This window comes from Somniosus microcephalus, chromosome 1 (genome assembly GCF_052327205.1).
Source record: "Somniosus microcephalus isolate GS21.2 chromosome 1, FLI_Smic_1.0, whole genome shotgun sequence".
Lineage (NCBI taxonomy): Eukaryota > Metazoa > Chordata > Chondrichthyes > Squaliformes > Somniosidae > Somniosus > Somniosus microcephalus.
Window position 1 is genome coordinate 63,855,475 of NC_140987.1, and position 22,402 is coordinate 63,877,876.

Consider the following 22,402-nt stretch of genomic DNA (forward strand, 5'->3'; position numbering starts at 1 on the left):
TTTGGGTGGCGGTAAGGAATAATAAGGGGAAAAAAACACTAGTGGGCGTAGTCTATAGGCCTCCGAACTATGGCAACTCTGTTGGACGGAGTATCAATCAGGAAATAGTTGAGGCTTGTAATAAGGGAACATCGATAATTATGGGGGATTTTAACTATCATATTAATTGGACAAATCAAATTGGGCAGGGCTGCCTTGAGGATGAGTTCATTGAGTGTATTAGGGATGGGTTTCTTGAGCAGTATGTAACTGAACCGACCAGGGGGCAAGCAACCTTAGATCTGGTCCTGTGTAATGAGACAGGATTAATTAAAAATGTCCTAGTAAAGGATCCCCTTGGAATGAGTGACCATAACATGGTTGAATTCCATATTCAATTAGAGGGTGAGAATGTTGGATCTCAAACAAGCGTGCTAAGCTTGAATAAAGAAGACTATGAAGGTATGAGAGCGGAATTGAGTAGAGTGGATTGGGAAAATAGATTAAAGGGTAAGACGATACATGATCAGTGGTGTACATTTAAGGAGTTATTTTACAACTTCCAAAAAATATATATTCCACTGAAAAGAAAAGGGTGTAAAAGAAAAGACAGCCATCCGTGGCTAAGTAAAGAAATTAAGGATAGTATTCGACTAAAAACAAGGGCATAGAGGATTGGGAAAACTTTAAAAGACAGCAAAAAATAACAAAAAGATTGATTAAGAAAGGGAAGATAGATTATGAAAGTAAATTAGCAAAAAATATAAAAACAGATAGTAAGAGTTTTTATAGTTATATTAAAAGAAAAAGGGTGGCTAAAGTAAATGTTGGTCCCTTAGAGGATGAGACCGGGAAATTAATGGTGGGAAATATGGAGATGGCAAAAACACTGAATGAATATTTTATATCAGTCTTTACAGTAGAAGACACTAAGAATATCCCAACACTGGACAAACAGGGGGCTAAAGGGGGGGAGGAGCTAAACACGATCAAAATCACTAAGGAAGTGGTACTCGGTAAAATAATGGAACTCAAGGCGGATAAATCACCTGGACCTGATGGCTTACATCCTAGGGTCTTGAGGGAAGTGGCGCTAGGGATTGTGGATGCATTGGTAATAATTTTCCAAAACTCCCTGGACTCGGCAATGGTCCCGGCAGACTGGAAAACTGCTAATGTAACACCCTTATTTAAAAAGGGCAGTAGACAGAAGGCTGGAAACTATAGACCGGTTAGCCTAACATCTGTGGTAGGTAAAATTTTGGAGTCCATTATTAAGGAGACAGTAACAGGACATTTGGATAATCATAATTTAATAAGACAAAGTCAGCATGGTTTTATGAAGGGGAAGTCATGTTTGACAAATTTGCTGGAGTTCTTTGAGGAAGTAACATATAGGGTGGATAAAGGGGAACCAGTGGACGTAGTGTATTTAGACTTCCAAAAGGCATTTGACAAGGTGCCACACAAAAGATTATTGCTTAAGATAAAAAATCACGGGATTGGGGGTAATATTCTGGCATGGATAGAGGATTGGCTATCTAACAGAAGGCAGAGAGTTGGGATAAATGGTTCATTCTCAGACTGGCAATCAGTAACTAGTGGTGTTCCGCAGGGGTCAGTGCTGGGACCCCAACTCTTTACAATCTATATTAACGATTTGGAGGAGGGGACCGAGTGTAACATATCAAAATTTGCAGATGATACTAAGATGGGAGGGAAAGTAGTGAGTGAGGAGGACATAAAAAACCTTCAAGGGGACATAGACAGGCTAAATAAGTGGGCAGAGATTTGGCAGATGGAATACAATACTGGAAAGTGTGAGGTTATGCACTTTGGCAGGAAAAATCATAGAGCAAGTTATTATCTTAATGGCAAGAAACTGGAAAGTACTGAAGTACAAAGGGATCTGGGGGTCCTGGTGCACAAAACTCAAAAGGTTAGTATGCAGGTGCAGCAAGTGATTAAGAAGGCCAATGGAATATTGGCTTTCATTGCTAGGGGGATAGAATATAAAAATAGGGAGGTATTGCTTCAGTTGTACAAGGTATTGGTGAGACCGCACCTGGAATACTGCATACAGTTTTGGTGTCCATACTTAAGAAAGGACATACTTGCTCTCGAGTCAGTACAAAGAAGGTTCACTCGGTTAATCCCGGGGATGAGGGGATGGACATATGAGGAGAGGTTGAGTAGATTGGGACTCTACTCATTGGAGTTCAGAAGAATGAGAGGCGATCTTATTGAAACATATAAGATTGTGAAGGGGTTGGATCGGGTGCATGCAGGGAAGATGTTCCCGATGATGGGTGAAACTAGAACTAGGTGGCATAGTCTTAGAATAAGGGGCTGCTCTTTCAAAACTGAGATGAGGAGGAACTACTTCACTCAGAGGGTGGTAGGTCCATGGAATATGCTGCCCCAAAAAGCTGTAGAAGCTACATCATTACATAAATTTAAAACAGAAATAGACAGTTTCCTAGAAGTAAAGGGAATTAAGGGTTACGGGGAGCGGGCAGGAACTTGGATATGAGTCTAGGTTCGGATCGGACATGGCCCTGTGGGTAGCGGAGCGGGCCCAGGGGCCGTGTAGCCTGATCCTGCTCCTATTTCGTGTGTCTAATTCTGTTAGATTCAGGAGATGGTTCTGTGATAGTGGATTGGCAGTTAGGATCAGATCAGCCATGATCTTATTGAATGGCGGAGCAGGCTCGAGAGGCCGATTGGCCTACTCCTGCTCCTGTTTCTTATTTTCTTATGTTCTTATGTTGGGGACCTCAGGAGGAGGCCGAGATGGATCATCCACTCGGCACTTCTGGCTGAAGATAGTTGCAAATGCTTCAGCCTTGCCTTTTGCACTCACGTGCTGGGCTCCACCATCATTGAGGATGGGGATATTTTTGGAGCCTCCTCCTCCTGTTAACTGTTTAATTGTCCACCACCACTCACGACTGGGTGTGGCAGGACTGCAGAGCTTTGATTTGATCCGATGGTTGTGAGATCGCTTAGCTCTGTCTATCGCATGTTGCTTCCGTTGTTTGGCATTCAAGTAGTCCTGTGTTGTAGCCTCACCAGGTTGACAGCTCATTTTTCGGTATGCCTGGCGCTGTTTCCGGCATGCTCTCCTGCACTCTTCGTTAAACCAGGGTTGATCTCCCAGCTTGATGGTAATGGTAGAGTGAGGGATATGCCGGGCCATGAGGTTACAGATTGTGGTTGAATACAATTCTGCTGCTGCTGATGGCCCACAGCACCTCATGGATGCCCAGTTTTGAGTTGCCAGATCTGTTCGAAATCTGTCCCATTTAGCACGGTGGTAGTGCCACACAACACGGTGGAGGGTATCCTCAACATGAAGACGGGACTTCGTCTCCACAAGGACTGTGCGGTGGTCACTTCCACCAATGCTGTCATGGACAGATGCATCTGCAACAGGTAGATTGGTGAGGATGAGATCAAGTAGGATATTCCCTCTTGTTGGTTCCCTCACCACCTGTCGCAGACCCAGTCTGGCAGCTATGTCCTTTAGGACTCAGCCAGCTCGGTCAGTTGTGGTGCTGCCGAGCCACTCTTGGTGATGGACATTGAAGTCCCCCACCCAGAGGACATTCTATTCCTTATTTGGTAGGCATTCATGAATATTCTGGAACGAGTGATCTCAATAGTCATATATGCCCCGATTTTCGGCTTGTGTGGGAAATGGTCGGGTTTCCCCGAATGTGGGGTTTCTGACACACGTAAAAAAGTGTCAGCCAGCTCCACGCAATTTTCCCTCAATTGGCCAATTCATTCCCAGCATGTGGGAAGCCTTGCAAATTGTCCAATTCGAGTCAGAAATCCCCACAGTATGATGTCATCATTCGTGGTGCTTTCAAGGTCCATAGCAAGCACTGCATCGTCTGAAGGCTTCCAAACGAACCATACAGGATGGCAGAGGAGACTGCAGCAGCTGTGGCCAGTGCCAGACACGAGCTGCCTTCAAATTCCACGAGGCTTCACAGCAGGCATTATTGGATGGGGTTAGGGCCCACAGGGAGGTCCTCTTCCCTAGGTCAGGGAGGAAGAGGCCTCCCACTGAGACCAATGCTGCATAATTGCAGGTGTCAGCAGATGCCAACTCGCTGGGAGTCACCAGAAGAACCTTGGCATTACATCTCTATCTCCTTCCTTTACTCCCCCACAGTACCATCCAGAGCCCCCGTCCTCACTGTAGAGGAGGAAGAGGCTGTGCAGCCAGACTCCTCAGAGGAAGCTCCAACCTCTGAGGGCGCCGCGTCAGCAGAAGTAAGCGCACCCAGCACCAGCGCAGACACTCACACCTCGGGGGGACCTTCGGGACATAGAGTAGTGTTGTCACCTGGTGTTGACAGCTCACAAGTGAGCCTCAGCAGATTCTGGAGACGGACAGCAGTGGAGAGTCCTCGTCGGAGGGCGCAGGACTCTGCCAGCTCAGCTCAGCTGCGCTGCATGTCAACCCTCTGCCTCTGGGTCCATCCGCAAGAGAAGAAGTGATGGATCTCCATGCACAGATGCAGGAGTCTCTGGCAGGTTTTGTCTCCAGGGTCGCTGCGAGTGTGGAGCGAATGGAGGAGTCCATAGCGACCATGAGCAGAGCCTTTGTGGAGTCATTAGCGCATGAACGCATCACCATGGAAAGGTTGGCAACCTCCATGGAGGAGATAACTCGTCAAGGTACGGAAAACATGGTGAGTGCTCATAAGAGAATGACATCTCTTGAGGAGCGTTGGCCATCTGTTGAGCAGAGAAACCAGATCTTCATGGAAGGCCTTCTGAGTAGGACAGCCAGTGCAGAAACGGGTCCCCATGGCCCCCTAAAGCGCAGCAAGGTGCTCTCAAGCCACTTCCAAGCGCTTGGCCCCTTCTGGCCTGTGCCGCTTCAGGTGAGTGAGCAGCAGCCTGGTGCTCCTGGTGCTCATCCTGCTGTTCCTGGTTTTGCTGCTGCCGCCTCTGCTGCTAGAGATCCTGTAATGGTAAGAAGGGAAGGAAAAAAAGGCATCCCATGCTTCTCGCAGATGCCTCCACTGAGGAAGTGCTGAGTGAGGGTGGCGAGAGGGGCTTCCCAGGAGATCACATTGGAGAAGTGTGTGAGGCTCCAACCTTCCACAGCTGTGCCTAAGCCTTGAAGAAGTAGCCTCAAACCTGCAACAACAAGGTCCTTCAACATACAAGTGCTGTCCCTTTAAATCGCAGCTTTCCCTGACCTGCAGCTGACAGCAAGCAAGCCGGCAAGCTTCACGCCAGGTCTCATCAGTGGGGTTCCCCGCAGGCGTGTTTGATGTGGGGAAAGCCCCAAAGTTGCAACGGCCCTGGAAAATCTTCTTCAACAAGGTACTTATTCGTCATTAGTGTGCCGACGACCAGTCCCGCCAGCGGCGGCCGGGACTGAAACGGGTCACGGGGAAACGGCGGTCCGAATGTCGGATGGGGCGGGGAATCAGGCGGGGGGGTCCCGACTCGCTTTTTCGGCAATTTTCTGCCCCCGGCCGCCTGAAAAAATGCCCGACGGTGGCCAGAAAATTGACCCCATAGAGTTATACAGCACTGAAAGAGGCCCTTGGGCCCATCGTGTCCGCGCTGGCCATCAAGCCCTGTCTATTCTAATCACATTTTCCAGCACTTGGTCCGTAGCCTTGTATGCTATGGCGTTTCAAGTGCTCATCTAAATGCTTCTTGAATATGGTGAGGGTTCCTGCCTCTACCACCCTTTCAGGCAGTGAGTTCCAGATTCCAACCACCCTTTGGGTGAAAAAGTTTTTCCTCAAATCCCCTCTAAACCTCCTGCCCCTTACCTTGAAACTATACCCCCTGGTTATTGACCACTCAACTAAGGGGAAAAATTCCTTTCTATCTACCCTATCTATGCCCCTCATAATTTTGTACATCTCAATCAGTTCCCCCCTCAGCCTTCTCTGCTCTAAGGAAAACAACCCCAGCCTGTCCAGTCTCTCTTCATAGCTGAAGCGCTCCAGTCCAGGTAACATCCTGGTGAATCTCCTCTGCACCCTCTCCAATGCAATCACATCCTTCCTATAGTGTGGCGGCCAAAACTGCACACAGTATTCCAGCTGTGGCCTAACTAGCGTTTTGTACAGCTCCATCATAAACTCCCTGCTCTTATATTCTATGCCTTGGCTAATGAAGGCAAGTATCCCATATGCCTTTTTAACCACCTTACCTACCTGTCCTGCTGCCTTCAGGGATCTATGTACATGCAGACCAAGGTCCCTCTGATCCTCTGACCTTCCTAGGTTCCTACCATTCATTGTGTATTCCCTTGCCTTGTTAGTCCTCCCAAAATGCATCACCTCACACTTTTCAGGGTTAAATTCCATTTGCCACTGTTCTGCCCGTCTGACCAACCCGTCTATATCGCCCTGTAGCCTGAGGCTTCCCTCCTCGCTATTTACCACTCCACCAATTTTTGTGTCATCTGGGAACTTACTGATCATACCTCCTACATTCATATCTAAATCATTAATGTACACTACAAACAGCAAAGGACCCAGCACCGATCACTGCGGTACACTACTGGACACAGGCTTCCAGTCACAAAAACAACTTTCGACCATCACCCTCTGCCTCCTGCCACTAAGCCAATTTTGGATCCAATGTGCCAAATTGCCCTGGATCCCATGGGCTCTTACCTTCTTGACCAGTCTCCCATGAAGGACTTTGTCAAAAGCCTTACTGAAGTCCATGTAGACTACATCGACTGCACTACCCTCATCCACACAACTAGTCACCCCCTTGAAAAATGCAATCAAATTGGTCAGACATGATCTCCCCCTGACAAAGCCATGCTGACGATCCTTGATTAATCCTTGCCTCTCCAAGTGGAGGCTAATTCTGTCCCTCAGAATTTTTCCAATAATTTCCCTACCACTGATGTTAGGCTCACTGGCCTGTAATTCCCTGGTTTATCCCTGCTACCATTCTTGAATAATGATACTACGTTAGCTGTCTGCCAGTCCTCTGGCACCTCCCCTGTGGCCAGAGAGGTTCTGAAAAGTTGTGTCAACTCGAGTGGCATGACGGCATTACAACTGGTCTCAGTACCCCTTAACTAGGGAAGGAGAAAAACAATTAGGCAGGTTCTCTGCTCTTGGTCACTACCCAGTGACTCCATTTACTTATGTGCGGAAGTTGGGTATGGACAGGATCAGGATCAGGATCAATTGTAATCCCCTTCACCATGTTAAATAGTTTGCCAACATTGTGTGTGCATTGGCAGTAAGGATTACCACTGCCTCCCCGCATTACCCTTCATTCCCTTCCCCGCCACCCCAGCTGAGACTGCTGCAGGCTGTCCCTTCCCCACCACTCCAGCCGAGACTGCTGCAGGCTGTCCCTTCCCCACCACCCCAGCCGAGACTGCTGCAGGCTGTCCCTTCCCCACCACCCCAGCCGAGACTGCTGCAGGCTGTCCCTTCCCCCCCACCCCAGCCGAGACTGCTGCAGGCTGTCCCTTCCCCACCACCCCAGCCGAGACTGCTGCAGGCTGTCCCTTCCCCACCACCCCAGCCGAGACTGCTGCAGGCTGTCCCTTCCCCACCACCCCAGCCGAGACTGCTGCAGGCTGTCCCTTCCCCCCCACCCCAGCCGAGACTGCTGCAGGCTGTCCCTTCCCCACCACCCCAGCTGAGACTGCTGCAGGCTGTCCCTTCCCCGCCCACTTCAAGTAAATGCTGGTGGACAAGTGGGCTTGGATTCCTCACCCTCTTCCCTCTCATCTGTCCCTCTGATGGGTGTTTCCTGGGACGACCAGGTGAAGCTTGGCAGTAGTCCCCGAGGTAGTGGTGGGAAGGTCCCGAAGTCTGCTGATGGAGTGAGAGTGGGCCTTGTAGCGGTCTCCCATTACTCCACTTCAGCTCGAGCCCTTATATGCTGAAAGCCTCTGTCTTGGCCGAGGCCTTCAGAAGAAGATTAGCTACAGTATATGGGGCTCTTTGCCCCATTATGTGGCATCTGATCTCTTCTTATACTACAGCAGTAGTCCCACAGCAGCACTGCTAGATTTTCCTCGGGGTCACTGGCAGACATCCCATCATGAATGCATAACGACCGCGACCTAGTAAACTGCGCTGGGGTCATGGCGAGGTCGGGGCAGTGGCTGGAAGTGGTGCCTCAATCCTGTAGGTGCAGACATATTGGCCCAGAAATTCGGGTCCCCACGGGTGAGTACACACGGGGTACTCACCCGTAGGCCCAATGGAAGTGCCGGTTTCGTGCATGCACTGCGCATGCACGGGAAACCGGAACTTCCGTTCCCTTAAAGGAAAGGGTGCAGAGGTCGAACGCGTACGCCGGAGAGGCAGTGCGTGCGCATGGAACTTACGTTTTTTTTGCAGGTTTCTCCGGGAGGGTAAGTCTCCAGGAGTTACACATGTAAAAAGCAGGCACAAGGCCTGCTTTTAACAAGGTAAGTGGTGAATTAATTAAAATTAAAACATTTTTTTCCACAGCTTTATTATTTTTAAATACTTTAAAGAAAGGTAAGTTTATTTTTAGCCCCATTAGAAAATGTAATTAATTTTTTCCAAAATTTAAATTATTGTTTAAAATAGTTATTTTATGTAATTTATAGTTATTTTAAAAATGTGATATAAAAAAAAATTATTTGAAGTTTTTGTGATGTTTTGGGGCTTATAGTATTTATAGTTTTGACAGCTCTTCCTGTCAATTTTATGAATGGGCATTTCCCTGCTACCAATGGCTCTCCATGGCCCACGTGATCCCAGGGGACGCTTCGAACTAACTGCGCCCCTGAGATACGCAAGCACTGCACGCCGGCAGTTGGAGGAGGCCCAGGATCGGAATCCTACGTGGGTCCACAGCTCAATGGCCGGCGTGCTAGGTAAGTGCAGGTCGGAGGCTTGCACCCGCGGGAAGCCTCCGACCCGAATTTCTGGGCCATTAAATTCTACTCCCAAGAGTCAGAACCTTTAAAAGGGGAATGGGAAGAAAATTAGAAAGATAAAAGTATTCTGCAACCAATGACATGTACAGGTAGCCTACCCTTTATCCAAACTTCCGAAAACCAAAACCCTCTAAAAACCGAAGGTTTTTTCGTTCAGCGTAAGTCGTGCGCACGACATGACCAGAGTGGCGCACGACTTACGCTGAGCAGGGCAGAGGGTCACTGAGTTCCCTCCTGGGTAGGAGATTGCAGGCCGAGCCGGGCAGTGTGAAGGAGGTATACCGGGAGAGTGAACCCAACAATACAGCGGCCCGTCCGATAGCTGCAGCGGCCTGTCCGATATTCTTTTCTCCCCCCCGACCCCCCGCCGACCCCCACCCTTTCGGATAAGGGATAGTGTATCCTTTATCCGCACTTCCGAAAACCGAAATCCTCTGAAAACCGAAAGTGTTTTCGTTCAGCGTAAGTCGTGCGCACGACCCCGACCCCCGCTGACCCCCACCCCCGACCCCCCGCCGACCCCCCCGCTGACCCCCACCCCCGACCCCCCGCCGACCCCCACCCCCGACCCCCCGCTGACCCCCACCCCCGACCCCCCGCCGACCCCCACCCCCGACCCCCCGCCGACCCCCCTGCCGACCCCGACCCCCGTCAACCCCCACCCCCCCGCCGACCCCCACCCCCCGCCGACCCCCACCCCCGACAAATTTCCCAGTCTTATAAAATACCTTCCGAAATCAGAAATTTTCCGAAAACCGAAACACGGCTGGTCCCGAGGTTTTCGGATAAAGGATAGTCTACCTGTAATAGAAATAAAGCCAAAACCAGCATTACCTAATTCTATTAAACTAACACAATGACCGTAATTTTAACTTGGAGGTGGGTAAAGAGCGGGGGCGCTGGAATAAGTTCGTGGGTAGGAAGGCCAGTGTCATCGGAGACCGGAAATGGGCAGGGGATCTCTGGCCTCTGAACAAGCTGATCAAACTCCAGAAAGAACTTCCTAGGAGTTTACCTTTACTGTCTGAAAAGGCACAGCGTTGTGTTGTGAGTTCACTAGCCATACAGACAGCAGTACATAACTTCAACATTACTACTAAGGTAATGATCATGATTATACTTTGCAACAAGACGGGTGGCTCAAGGTACTTTTCAAACCAAAAGAATATCCACAATATATTGGCCACAAGCAACACTAAGCAAGCGTAGATAGAGAACCTGATGCGCTATCAATCACTCAAAAGACTGAGGTTAAGCGAGTAACTAACAGGCTTTTATTAACAAGAGAATGAAGGTGTGCCTCGAGTGGTCGACCAGTCCAGAATACAGAGGGGCTGTGGGGCAGTCACCTTTATACCTGGACTCGTGGGAGGAGTCAGCCGAGGCATGTACAGACATGTACACAGTGGAATACAAACAGTGGTTTACCACATTCACCCCTTGTTTAAAAATGAGTCCGGCGGGGTGAAGTGTATTAAAAGTTTGTGTATTGGAGTCTCTCCGGAGGTCTTGTCTGCCGCTGTGATTGACGTGGCGACGGCAGGGGTAGTGAAGCTTCCGGCGTCGAGTCCCGCGTAGGCTGGGGCACTGGTGTGTAGTCCTCGTGGGTGTCGAGCGGGTCACGGGGCCCAGGCGTGCCGTCTGCTGGGGTTGGATATTGGATCGTGGGGGGGGGTGGTAGTGGGTAGTGGGTCACTGGGGCCCCCGAGGGTGCGAGGTCTCGTATGGAGACTGTGTCCTCCCGCCCGTCCGGGTACGCAATGTAAGCATACTGGGGGTTGGCGTGGAGGAGGTCGACCCTCTCGACCAGGGGGTCCATTTTATGGGTCCTCACGTGTCTTCTCAGTAGGACCGGCCCTGGGGACGTCAGCCATGGCGGTAGCGATGTCCCCGATGTGGACTTCCTTGGGAAGACAAACATTTTCTCATGAGGGGTGGCGTTAGTGGCAGTGCAGAGCAGTGACCGAATAGAGTGGAGCGCATCGGGGAGCACATCCTGCCAGCGGGAGGTCGCAAGGCCCCTAGACTTTAAGGCTAGCAGGGCGGCCTTCCAAACTGTCGCATTCTCTCTTTCCACCTGTCCGTTCCCTCGGGGGTTGTAACTGGTGGTCCTGCTTGTGGCAATACCCCTAGCGAGCAGGTACTGGCGGAGTTCGTCGCTCATAAACGATAAGCCCCGGTCGCTATGGATATAGCTGGGGAAACCGAACAGGGTGAAGAGGTCATTCCGACATTTAATGACCGTGGCACTGGTCATGTCCGGGCAGGGGATGGCGAACGGGAAACGGGAGTACTCATCAATAATGTTGAGGAAGTACACATTGCGGTCGGAGGAGGGGAGAGGCCCTTTAAAATCAACGCTCAGGCGCTCGAAGGGGCGAGTGGCTTTTATCAGGTGAGCCCTGTCTGGTCTATAAAAGTGCGGTTTGCACTCAGCGCAGACTTGGCAGTTCCTGGCCATGGTCCTGACCTCCTCAATGGAGTAAGGCAGGTTGCGGGCCTTGATGAAGTGGAAGAACCTGGTGACCCCCGGGTGGCAGAGGTCATTGTGGAGGGCCCGCAGTCTATCGATCTGCGCGCTGGCGCAGGTGCCACGCGATAGAGCATCCGGGGGTTCATTGAGCTTCCCGGGCCGGTACAAGATCTCGTAATTGTAGGTGGAAAGTTCAATTCTCCACCTCAAGATCTTGTCGTTTTTGATTTTGCCCCTCTGCTTGTTGTTAAACATAAAAGCAACTGAACGCTGGTCAGTGAGCAGGGTGAATCGTTTTCCGGCCAGGTAGTGCCTCCAATGACGCACAGCCTCCACAATAGCCTGGGCCTCCTTCTCAACAGCGGAGTGTCTGGTCTCCGGGCCCTGGAGGGTTCGTGAAAAGAAGGCCACGGGTCTCCCCGCCTGATTGAGGGTAGCGGCCAGGGCAAAGTCGGACGCGTCGCTTTCCACCTGGAAGGGGATGGATTCGTCCACTGCGTGCATGGTGGCTTTGGCAATGTCTTCCTTGATACGGTGGAAGGCTAAGCGGGCCTCTGCCGTCAAGGGAAAAGAGGTGGACTTGATCAGCGGACGGGCCTTGTCCGCATAGTAGGGGACCCACTGGGCGTAATAGGAGAAAAACCCTAGGCACCTCTTCAGGGCCTTGAGGCAGTGGGGCAGTGGGAGTTCCATAAGGGGACGCATCCGGTCGGGGTCGGGACCGATGACTCCGTGTTCCACAACACAGCCAAGGATGGCGAGGCGGGTTGTACGGAATATGCACTTCTCCTTGTTATACGTCAGGTTCAGGAGTTGGACGGTGCAGAGGAATTTTTCGAGGTTTGCGCATGTACAGACATGTACACAGTGGAATACAAACAGTGGTTTACCACAGAACCCCTGTGCATTCAGTGTGCGTTTAATGTCCCTATATTGAGGAATGTAGGGCACCCCTCCACCAAATGCCAATGTCCCAGCTGCTTGCTGGCAGGTAGGGTGAACTGCTTCCATTTTCATTTAAAAATAAATCCAGGCAAGGCTGCCAAGGGGGAGTAGGAAGGCCGGGATCATCACAGGCCGGAAATCAGGGAAAAGGGCGGTGGGGGGTGAGGGAGGTTGGGATCAGACGGGGCCTTAGATCATAGATTTAAAGGGACCGCATACAAAAAAAATGAAAGGGAACATTGGTCAGGGGTGGTGTTCGATCACGGGGGGTTGTGGAAATGTACTTACCTCCTGGATCCAGCAGTCCTCGCCTTCCTTTACCTGCTGGGTTCCCCGACGCCCGGGGAACCCGGTCACCCAGAGTTAAATTTAAAATGGAGCTTCAACAGAAGGCACGCAGCCTCATTATAATATTTAAAGTGCCAGCCTGCCTCCTGGGAGTGGGTTGACCGCCCGACCCCCGTCTCGCCTCTGTTAAAACCGGAAGTAGGCAGGTTGAGGTCGGGATTCAAATCTTTAACATTTTAACCTCCCACCTGACCCCAACCCACCTGTTTTGGGGGTTAAAGTTCCCCCCAATAACTCTGGGTCTGAAATTCTCATTTAATGAAAAAAGTGGGAGGATGTCCATTTTTTTCTCCATAATTGATGACCTGGTAACAAAATTGCAGAATGCATTGTTTGAAAAATGCAATTTCTCTACCTCTATGAACTTGCACGAAAGGCTTTCATTCCAATAAGTCTTTAACTCTGGCTTCTTTTTGTGTTCTCAGATAACATGCAGGAAAATGAAAAGGTTTTTTTACTTTACATCTGGCAATGACATCACACAGACTCCAATGCAAGTATGACAGCAGCTACTTACTAGCTATTCCTTACAAATTGGCATTGCTTTTACACAAATTTTCATTTCATTCTTGTGAGTGTTGCAAAGTAAATTTGCCAAATTTGCCACAGGTGTGTCAAATTCTGGGCAATTCTGTTTCGTGTGCTTGTAAACTTCCTGCTGTTTGTCTGGCCAGGACCACTGAAGCCATTAGAACATTGACATGTAGGGTTATCTCAAGCCAAGTGGCAAGAATCCCAGTGACATGTCACATTAATGAGCTAGACTGAGAAACACGCTCAATGCCAGAATTCTCAGAATTCTTGTTCCACCTGGACCCTTCCCTCTGGCCTCTGACCCTCTCTAGATCTTTTCATTGGAAACTGCCAGCATGACATCAGCCGTCTCAATTTCTCTGCTCCCCTCACTCACGCTAACCTAACTCCCTCTGAACTTGCAGCAGTATTCTCACTCCGTTCTTTCAGATCCAACCCTAACCTTGTCATTAAGCCTGCTGACAAGGATGGCGCTCTTGTTGTTTGGTGAACCAACCTTGTGGAGGCTGAACGCCAACTCTCTGACACCCCCTGGACCATGACTCCACTACCGAACATCAAGCCATTGTTTCCAAGACAGTCACTGACCTCATCTCCATTGGAGATCTTCCCTCCATGGCCTCCTATCTCATAGTCTCCCAACCCCGCACAGCCCGCTTCTACTTCCTTCCCAAAATTCACAAACAGGACTACACTGGTAGAACCATCGTTTCAGCCTATTCTTGCCCCACGGAACTGATTTCTTCCTATCTCGACTATTTTTTCTTCCCTTGTCTAGTCACTTCCCACCTACATCCACAACTTTTCCGACATCCTCCGCCACTTTGACGGTTTCCTGGCCCTAACCGTCTCCTTTTCACCATGGACGTCCAATCCCTCTGCACCTCCATCCCCCACACAGACGGCCCGAGAGCGCTCCGCTTCTTCCCAACCAATCCCCATCCATCAGCACCCTCCTCCGCCTGGCTGAACATTAAACAACTTCTCCTTTAACTCATAGGCCCCGATTTTTGGCTTGTGTGGGAAATGGTTGGGTTTCCCCAAATGTGGGGTTTCTGACACACGTAAAAAAGTGTCAGCCAGCTCCACGCAATTTTCCCTCAAGTGGCCTATTAATTCCCAGCATGTGGGAAGCCTTGTTAATTGTTCAATTCGAGTCAGAAATCCCCACAGTATGATGTCATCATTCGTGGTGCTTTCAAGGTCCATAGCAAGCACTGAAGGCTTCCAAACGAACCATACAGGATGGCAGAGGAGCCTGCAGCAGCTGTGGGCAGTGCCAGACCCCGAGCTGCCTCCAAATTCGACGAGGCTTCATGGCAGGCATTATTGGATGGGGATAGGGCCCACAGGGAGGTCCTCTTCCCTAGGTCAGGGAGGAAGAGGCCTCCCATTGAGACCAATGCTGCATGGATGCAGGTGTCAGCAGATGCCAACTCGCTGGGAGTCACCAGAAGAGCCTTGGCATTACATCACTAACTCCTTCCTTTACTCCCCCACAGTACCATCCAGAGCCCCCGTCCTCACTGTGGAGGAGGAAGAGGCTGTGCAGCCAGACTCCTCAGAGGAAGCTCCAACCTCTGAGGGCGCAGCGTCAGCAGAAGTAAGCGCACCCAGCACCAGCGCAGACACTCACACCTCGGGGGGGCCTTCGGGACATAGAGTAGTGTTGTCACCTGGTGTTTCACAGCTCACAAGTGAGCCTCAGCAGATTCTGGAGACAGGGACAGCAGTGGAGAGTCCTCGTCGGAGGGCGCAGGACTCTGCCAGCTCAGCTCAGCTGCGCTGCATGTCGACCCTCTGCCTCTGGGTCCATCCGCAAGAGAAGAAGTGATGGATCTCCATGCACAGATGCAGGAGTCTCTGGCAGGTTTTGTCTCCAGGGTCGCTGCGAGTGTGGAGCGAATGGAGGAGTCCATAGCGACCATGAGCAGAGCCTTTGTGGAGTCATTGGCGCATGAACGCATCACCATGGAAAGGTTGGCAACCTCCATGGAGGAGATAACTCGCCAGCATACGGAAAACATGGTGAGTGCTCATAAGAGAATGACATCTCTTGAGGAGCATTGGCCAACTGTTGAACAGAGAAACCAGATCTTCATGGAAGTCCTTCTGAGTAGGACTGCCAGTGCAGAAACGGGTCCCCATGGCCCCCTAAAGCGCAGCAAGGTGCTCTCAAGCCACTTCCAAGCACTGGCCCCTTCTGGCCTGTGCAGCTTCAGGTGAGTGAGCAGCAGCCTGGTGCTCCTGTTGCTGATCCTGCTGTTCCTGGTTCTGCGGCTGCCGCCTCTGCTGCTGGAGATCCTCTAATGGCAAGAAGGGAAGGAAAAAAAGGCGTCCCATGCTTCTCGTAGATGCCTCCGCTGAGGAAGTGTTGAGTGAGGGTGGCGAGAGGGGCTTCCCAGGAGATCGCATTGGAGATGTGTGTGAGGCTCCAACCTTCCACAGCTGTGCCTAAGCCTTGAAGAAGTAGCCCCAAACCTGCAACAACAAGGTCCTTCAACATACAAGTGCTGTCCCTTTAAATCGCAGCTTCTCCGATTGACCTGCAGCTGCAAGCAAGCAAGCCAACTGTTTTCACGCCAGGTTTCATCAGCGGGGTTCCCCGCAGGCGTGTTTAGCGTGGGGAAAGCCCCAAATTCGCAACGGCCCCGGAAAATCTACTTCAACAAGGTAATAATTGGTCATTAGTGTTCTGATGACCAGTCCCGCCAGCGGCGGGCGGGACTGGAGCGGGTCGCGGAAAAACGGCGGTCCGAAAGTTGGACAGGGCAGGGAATCAGGCGGGTGGGTCGTGACCCGCTTTTTCGGCGATTTTCGGCCCCCGGCCGCCTAGAAAACCGCCCGACGGCTGCCAGAAAATCGACCCCATAGAATCATAGAATGGTTACAGCACAGAAGCAGATCATTCAGCCTGTCGAGCCTGTGCCAGTTCTCCGCAAGAGCACTTCAGCTAGTCCCACTCCCCTGCCCTTTCCCCATAGCCCTGCAAGTTTTTTTCCTTCAGGTACTTAATCAATTCCCTTTTGAAAGCCACGACGGAGTCTGCCTCCACCACCCTTTCAGGCAGTGCATTCCAGATCCTAACCACTCGCTGCGTAAGAAAGTTTTTCCTCATGTCGCCTTTGGTTCTTTTGCCAATCAGCTTGAATCTGTGTCCTCTGGTTCTCGACCTTTAGAATCATAGAAAGTTACAGCACAGAAGGAGGCCATTTCGGCCCATCGTGTCCGTGCCGGCCAACAAAGAGCTATCCAGCCTAATCCCACTTCCCAGCTTTTGGTCCGTAGCCCTGCAGGTTACAGCATCCCAAGTGCACATCCAAGTATTTTTTAAATGTGGTTAGGGTTTCTGCCTCTACCACGCTTTCAGGCAGTGAGTTCCAGAACCCTCAACCCTCTGGGTGAAGAAATTTCCCTTCAAATCGCCTCTAAACCTTCCACCAATTACTTTAAATCTGTGCTCCCTGGTTTTTGACCCCTCTGCTAAGGGGAATATGTCCTTTCTATCCATTTTATCTAGGCCTCTCATAATTTTATTCACCTCATTAAGATCTCCCCTCAGCCTCCTCTGTTCCAAGGAAAACAAACCCAGCCTATCCAGTCTTTCCTCATAGCTAAGATTCTCTATTCCCGGTAACATCCTTGTAAATCTCCTCTGTACCCTCTCTAGTGCAATCACGTCTTTCCTGTAATGTGGTGACCAGAACTGCACGCAGTACTCTAGCTGAGGCCTAACTAGAGTTTTATATCATTGAAGCATAACCCCCCTGCTCTTGTATTCTATGCCACGGCTAATGGGAACAGTTTCTCTCTATCTACTCCGTCCTGACCCCTCATGATTTTGAATACCTCTATCGAATCTCCTCTCAACCTTCTTTGCTCTAAGGAGAACAAGTCCAGTCTCTCTAGTCTATCCACGTAACTGAAGTCCCTCATCCCTGGAATCATTCTCGTAAGTCTTTTCTGCACCCTCTCTAAGGCTTTCACATCCTTCCTAAAGTGCGGTGCCCAGAATTGGACATAATACTCCAGTTGGGGTCGAACCAGTGTTTTATAAAGGTTCATCATAACTTCCTTGCATTTGTACTCTATGCCTCTATTTATGAAGCCCAGGATCCCGTATGCTTAGTTAACCTTTTTCTCAACCTGCCCTGCCACCTTCAATGATTTGTACACATATATCCCCAGGTGTCTTTATTCATGCACCTTTACAATTGTATCCTTTAGTTTGTATTGCCTCTCCTCGTTCTTCCTACCAAAATGTATCACTTTGCAGTTTCTGCATTAAATTTCATCTGCCATGTGTCCGCCCATTTCACCAGCCTGTCTATGTCTTCTTGAATCTATCACTATCCTCCTCACTGTTCACTATACTTCCAAGTTTTGTGTCATCTGCAAATTTTGAAATTATGCCCTGTACTCCTAAGTCCAAGTCATTAATATCAAGAAAAGCAGTGGTCCTGGTAAGTACCCCTAGGAAATACCGCTGTGTAACTTCCTCCAGTCCGAAAAACAACAGTTCACCACTACTCTCTGTTTCCTGTCACTTAGCCAATTTTGTATCCATGCTGCCACTGTCCCTTTTATTTCATGGGCTTCAACTTTGCTGGCAAGTCACTTTGTCAAAAGCCTTTTGATAATTCATGTACACCATGTCAACCGCATTGCCCTCATCAACCCTCTCTGTTACCTCATCAAAAAACTCAATCACGTTAGTTAAACACGATTTGCCTTTAACAAATCCATGCTGGTTTTCCTTAATTAATCCACACTTGCCCAAGTGACTGTTAACTTTGTCCCTGATTATCGTTTCCAAAAGCTTCCCCACTACTGAGGTTAAACTGATTGGCCTGTAATTGCTGGGTTTATCCTTATACCCTTTTTTGAACAAGGATGTAACATTTGCAATTCTCAGTCCTCAAGCACCACCCCTGTATCTAAGGAGGATTGGAAAATTATGGCAAGTATATCCGGTCCTGGTGACCTCTCAACTTTAAGTACAGACAGCCGTTCTAGTACCTCCTCTTTCTCAATTCTTATCTCATCCAATGTCTCCACTACCTCCTCTTTCTACGCACTTCCTCCAAATAATGGGTGTTGCTATGGGAACCCGTATGGGTCCTAGCTATGCCTGCCTTTTCATGGGATATGTGGAACATTCTTTGTTCCAATCCGACTCAGGTCCCCTCCCTCACCTTTTTTTCCGGTACATTGATGACTGTATTGGTGCAGTTTCCTGCTCTCGCCCGAACAGGAAAATTTCATCTACTTTGCTTTTCCACCCTTTCCTCGCCTTCACACAGTCCATCTCCAACTCTTCCCTACCTCGACTTCTCTGTTTCCATTTTTGGAGATGAGCTATCGACTAATATCCACTTTATGCCCACTGACTACCACAGCTACCTTGATTACATTTCCTCCCGCCCCGCTTCCTGCAGGGACTCTATTCCAGTCTCACAATTTCTCTGTCTCTGTCGCATCTGTTCCGACGATGCCACCTTCCATACCAGTGCTTCCGATAAGTCTTCCTTTTTCCTCAACCGAGGATTCCCCTCTACTGTGGTTGACACGGCCCTTGACCGTGTCTGTTCTATTTCCCGTACTTCTGCTCTCACCCCTTCCCCTCCCTTCCAGAACCACGATAGGGTTCCCCTTGTCCTCACCTTCCACCCCACCAGCCTTCACATTTAACGGATCATTCTCTGCCATTTCCGCTACCTCTAGCGTGATACCATCACCAAACACATTTTCCCTTCCCCTCCCCTTTCAGCATTCTGAAGGGACTGTTCCCTCCGCCACACCATGGTCCACTCCTCTTACACCCCCAACATCCAATCCCCTCCCCACGCCACCTTCCCGTGCAAACGCAGGAGATGCAACACCTGCCCTTTTACCTCCTCCGTTCCCACCATCTAGTGTCCCAAACACTCCTTTTGATTTGATAATAGAGCCAACAAAAAGTTAATCTCTGCTGCAAAATTCTATTCCCTCTTATCAGGTAAATAGGAAATGTGGTAAGTCATTTCCATGTGAAACTGTTACCTTAAGTTTCATCCCCACAAATGGCCTGTATCATCTCTGAAGCAAGCTGTTCAACACAGCCCACAGATCACATAAAATTATGATTTATGCATATTAATCCTCTCCATACTCACTGATACTATTGATGAAAATGCATGCGAAACATCCGAATCTTCTGCTATAAAGTTAAAGGCTCTCAGAAGAGCAACTCCTGCATCTTGATTGCCATCAACCTTCTCATCAGCATTTACAACAAAGATGAAACCAATCCTAATACAGAAAAAAAGGGGAACACTAGTATACTCGCATTACAGTGCATGTCAAGAGTTTATTTAGAAGACTTAAATTTTGCATGACATTACAGAAGTTTGTGTAAATTTCACATTTTCCAGAGATTATGGGCTGGATTTTAATTCAGGGGCAGGATGGGGTCATGTAACACGCATTTCGGGTTATCCACGTGAATCTAAATACAGGAAACTTTGGTTTCCGGAGGTTGTATGTCCGGAAACCTCGATCTAACGGCAGAAATCAGCAGCCGTTTTGGTTAGGTTTTTTTTCTTCTCCTAACATTTTTTTAACAGTCAGGCTCTGGAAAGCGTCTCTGTAGCTTAGCAACAGCTTCAGAGACGCTTCCAAGGTACGGGCCGAGTGTTTACAAGCTGTTGCTAAGCAACAGTGTTTGTTGTCAGATACGGAGATGAAAACCTCTGTATCCTTCAACATTAGCGCTGGTCTATTTTTGATAGTTTTGATAGATCGGCAGCAGCTCGGTCCCGTCAGTGCCGGATATCGCGAAGTTTCCTGTAGATGTGGGAGATTGATGTGATTTTAACTTAATTGGCCAATTGAGTTCCAGCGTGTGGGAGCCCATGGCAAATGAGTTTTTCCAGACTGAAAGTCGCATCCGATGACGTCATCATTGCTGCTGCTGCATTTAAGGTCTGTAACAAGCCTTGCTTCTTCTGCAGACTGCCAACCTTTTGGCCTTTGCTGCTACAGGGACCTGGAGGCAGAATGGCCAGTGAAAGACCTAGGTCTGCTCCAAGATTTGACGACGTTACCCTGCAGGCTTTAGTGGAGGGAGCAAGAGCTCATAAGGCTGTGTGGCTGCAAGTGGCAGAGGAGGTCAACTCCTTATCGGTAACCCGCAGAACCTGGATACAGTGCAGGAAGAGATTTCATGACCTTCAGCGCACTGGAAAAGTGAGTATGAATTTCCCATCACCCTCAATCTGATCCCCATTGCCTTTCCTCACCAGCACTCAGCTTTAACAATCTCTTCCTCCACATCCCACTTGACACTGACATCCATGCACCCTTACCCATTCCCTCTCTCTCTATGGTCACATTCACCTAACTATTCGACTATGCAGCCCTCACACTCCCTATCACTGTGATGCTATGAAAACAACTGACAACACACAGGGAGGGCCCTTGGTCTTGCCACCTCACTCCATCTGTGTCTCCTTCTAAGCATCTATGCTATGGATTCTCTGCACTCACTCCTTCATTCTCACTCAAACTCCACTTGTCTCCCTCATTGCAGGAAAAGAGAGCTCACAATAAAAGAGAACGAGCGAGGACAGGAGGAGGGCCACCCTCAGTAGCCCACCTCACCCCCTGGGAGGAGGCGGTCCTGGAGATCGTGGGACTGGAGGATGATGCGCAAGTGGGGGACGGACAGACGGGTGCATCACAGCAAGCTGGTGACAGAATAGTTTTCCATCTCTCTCATTGACATTGCATGAGTCACTGATAATGATTCTGAAGCTCTAACAGATGGACTTATGATCATCTGCAATATGCAATGTGCATGTAACCTTGGCCTCACATCTCTGACTCTTTCCTTTACTCCCCCACAGGACCATCACAAGCACCCGTCCCCATTAGCCAGGAGGAACAGCCTGAACCTCCAGACTCCTCAGAGGAAGCTGCAACCTCTGAGGGCGCAGCGTCAGCAGAATTCAGCGCACCCAGCACCAGTACAGACACTCACACCTCGGTGGGACCTTCGGGACATAGAGTAGTGTTGTCACCTGGTGTATCACAGCTCACAAGTGAGCATCAGAAGATTGTGGAGACAGGGACAGCAGTGGAGAGTCCTAGTCGGAGGGCGCAGGACTCTGCCAGCTCGGCTCAGCTGCATGTCGAACCTCTGCCTCTGGGTCCATCCATAAGATCAGCGGTGCTGGAACTGCAGGAACAGATGCAGGAGTCTCTGGCAGGTTTTGTCTCCAGGGTCGCTGCGAGTGTGGAGCGAATGGAGGAGTCCATAGCGAACATGAGCAGAGCCTTTGTGGAGTCATTGGTGCATGAACGCATCACCGTGGAAAGGATGGCAACCTCCATGGAGGTGATAAGTCGCCAGAGTGCAGAAAACATGGTGAGTGTTCAGAATAGAATGACATCTCTGGAGGAGCGATGGGCATCTATAGAACAGAGAAACCAGACCTTCATGGAAGTCCTTCTGAGTAGGACTGCCAGTGCAGATACGGGTCCCGATGGCCCCCCTGATGTGCAGCAAGGTGCTCTCAAGGCACTTGCAAGCACTGTGGGGGACCTGACCCATGAGAGGGAAGTTGGTGGCAGACATCAAGGAAGTGGGGGCTCCTCTCCAAGCGCTCACACTTCCATGCCACTGCAAAGCCCTCGGTCAGTGCCCCACCAGAGTCCACACCCAACTGAGATCGGTGTCTCAACCCCTGCACAGCCAGAGGGGCAGCAGACTGGTGACGAGCCCTCACAGGTTCGCCACCCCAGAGGACGCCCACCAAAGGTGTCGAGACAGGAGCAGCAGGAAAGTGAGCAAGGGGCCTCCACATCTGCTGAAGCCACAGGGGAAGCACCACGTAGGAGCACGTGTAAGGAAAAGATACTGCACAAATAGTCACAAGGGTAGTCACTTGGGTTTTATGTGAAAAAGCCATCAGGTGAATAATGTAAATCAAAAATCTGATGGCTACTGCTGCAGTTGTGGCGTGTGTCATTTTGCGAATGGGACTTTCACATTGAGGGCTTAGGATTACTTGCAATTGTCAGTATGGTGGTCAAATTGCTAGGAATCCGCTGGTCCTTGGACATTGTCGATGCTCAGGTCAGAAGCTGCGAGGCAAAAGTGCTCGATTGGCTAGGCTAAGCAAATCTGGCCAAGATGAGTGCGT

General features: G+C 49.9%; 1 protein-coding gene across 3 annotated transcripts in view; it reads right to left on the reverse strand.

The window, feature by feature from the left end:
* Positions 1–22,402, reverse strand: part of LOC147124141 (UDP-glucose:glycoprotein glucosyltransferase 1-like) — a 149,232-nt gene that overhangs the window by 42,069 nt on the left and 84,761 nt on the right. For all 3 annotated transcript variants that reach the window (XM_085982723.1, XM_085982715.1, XM_085982731.1), the window contains exon 5: positions 19,373–19,508. In XM_085982723.1, coding sequence (XP_085838849.1) covers positions 19,373–19,508 — 136 coding nt within the window. The remainder of the gene's footprint in view (positions 1–19,372; positions 19,509–22,402) is intronic.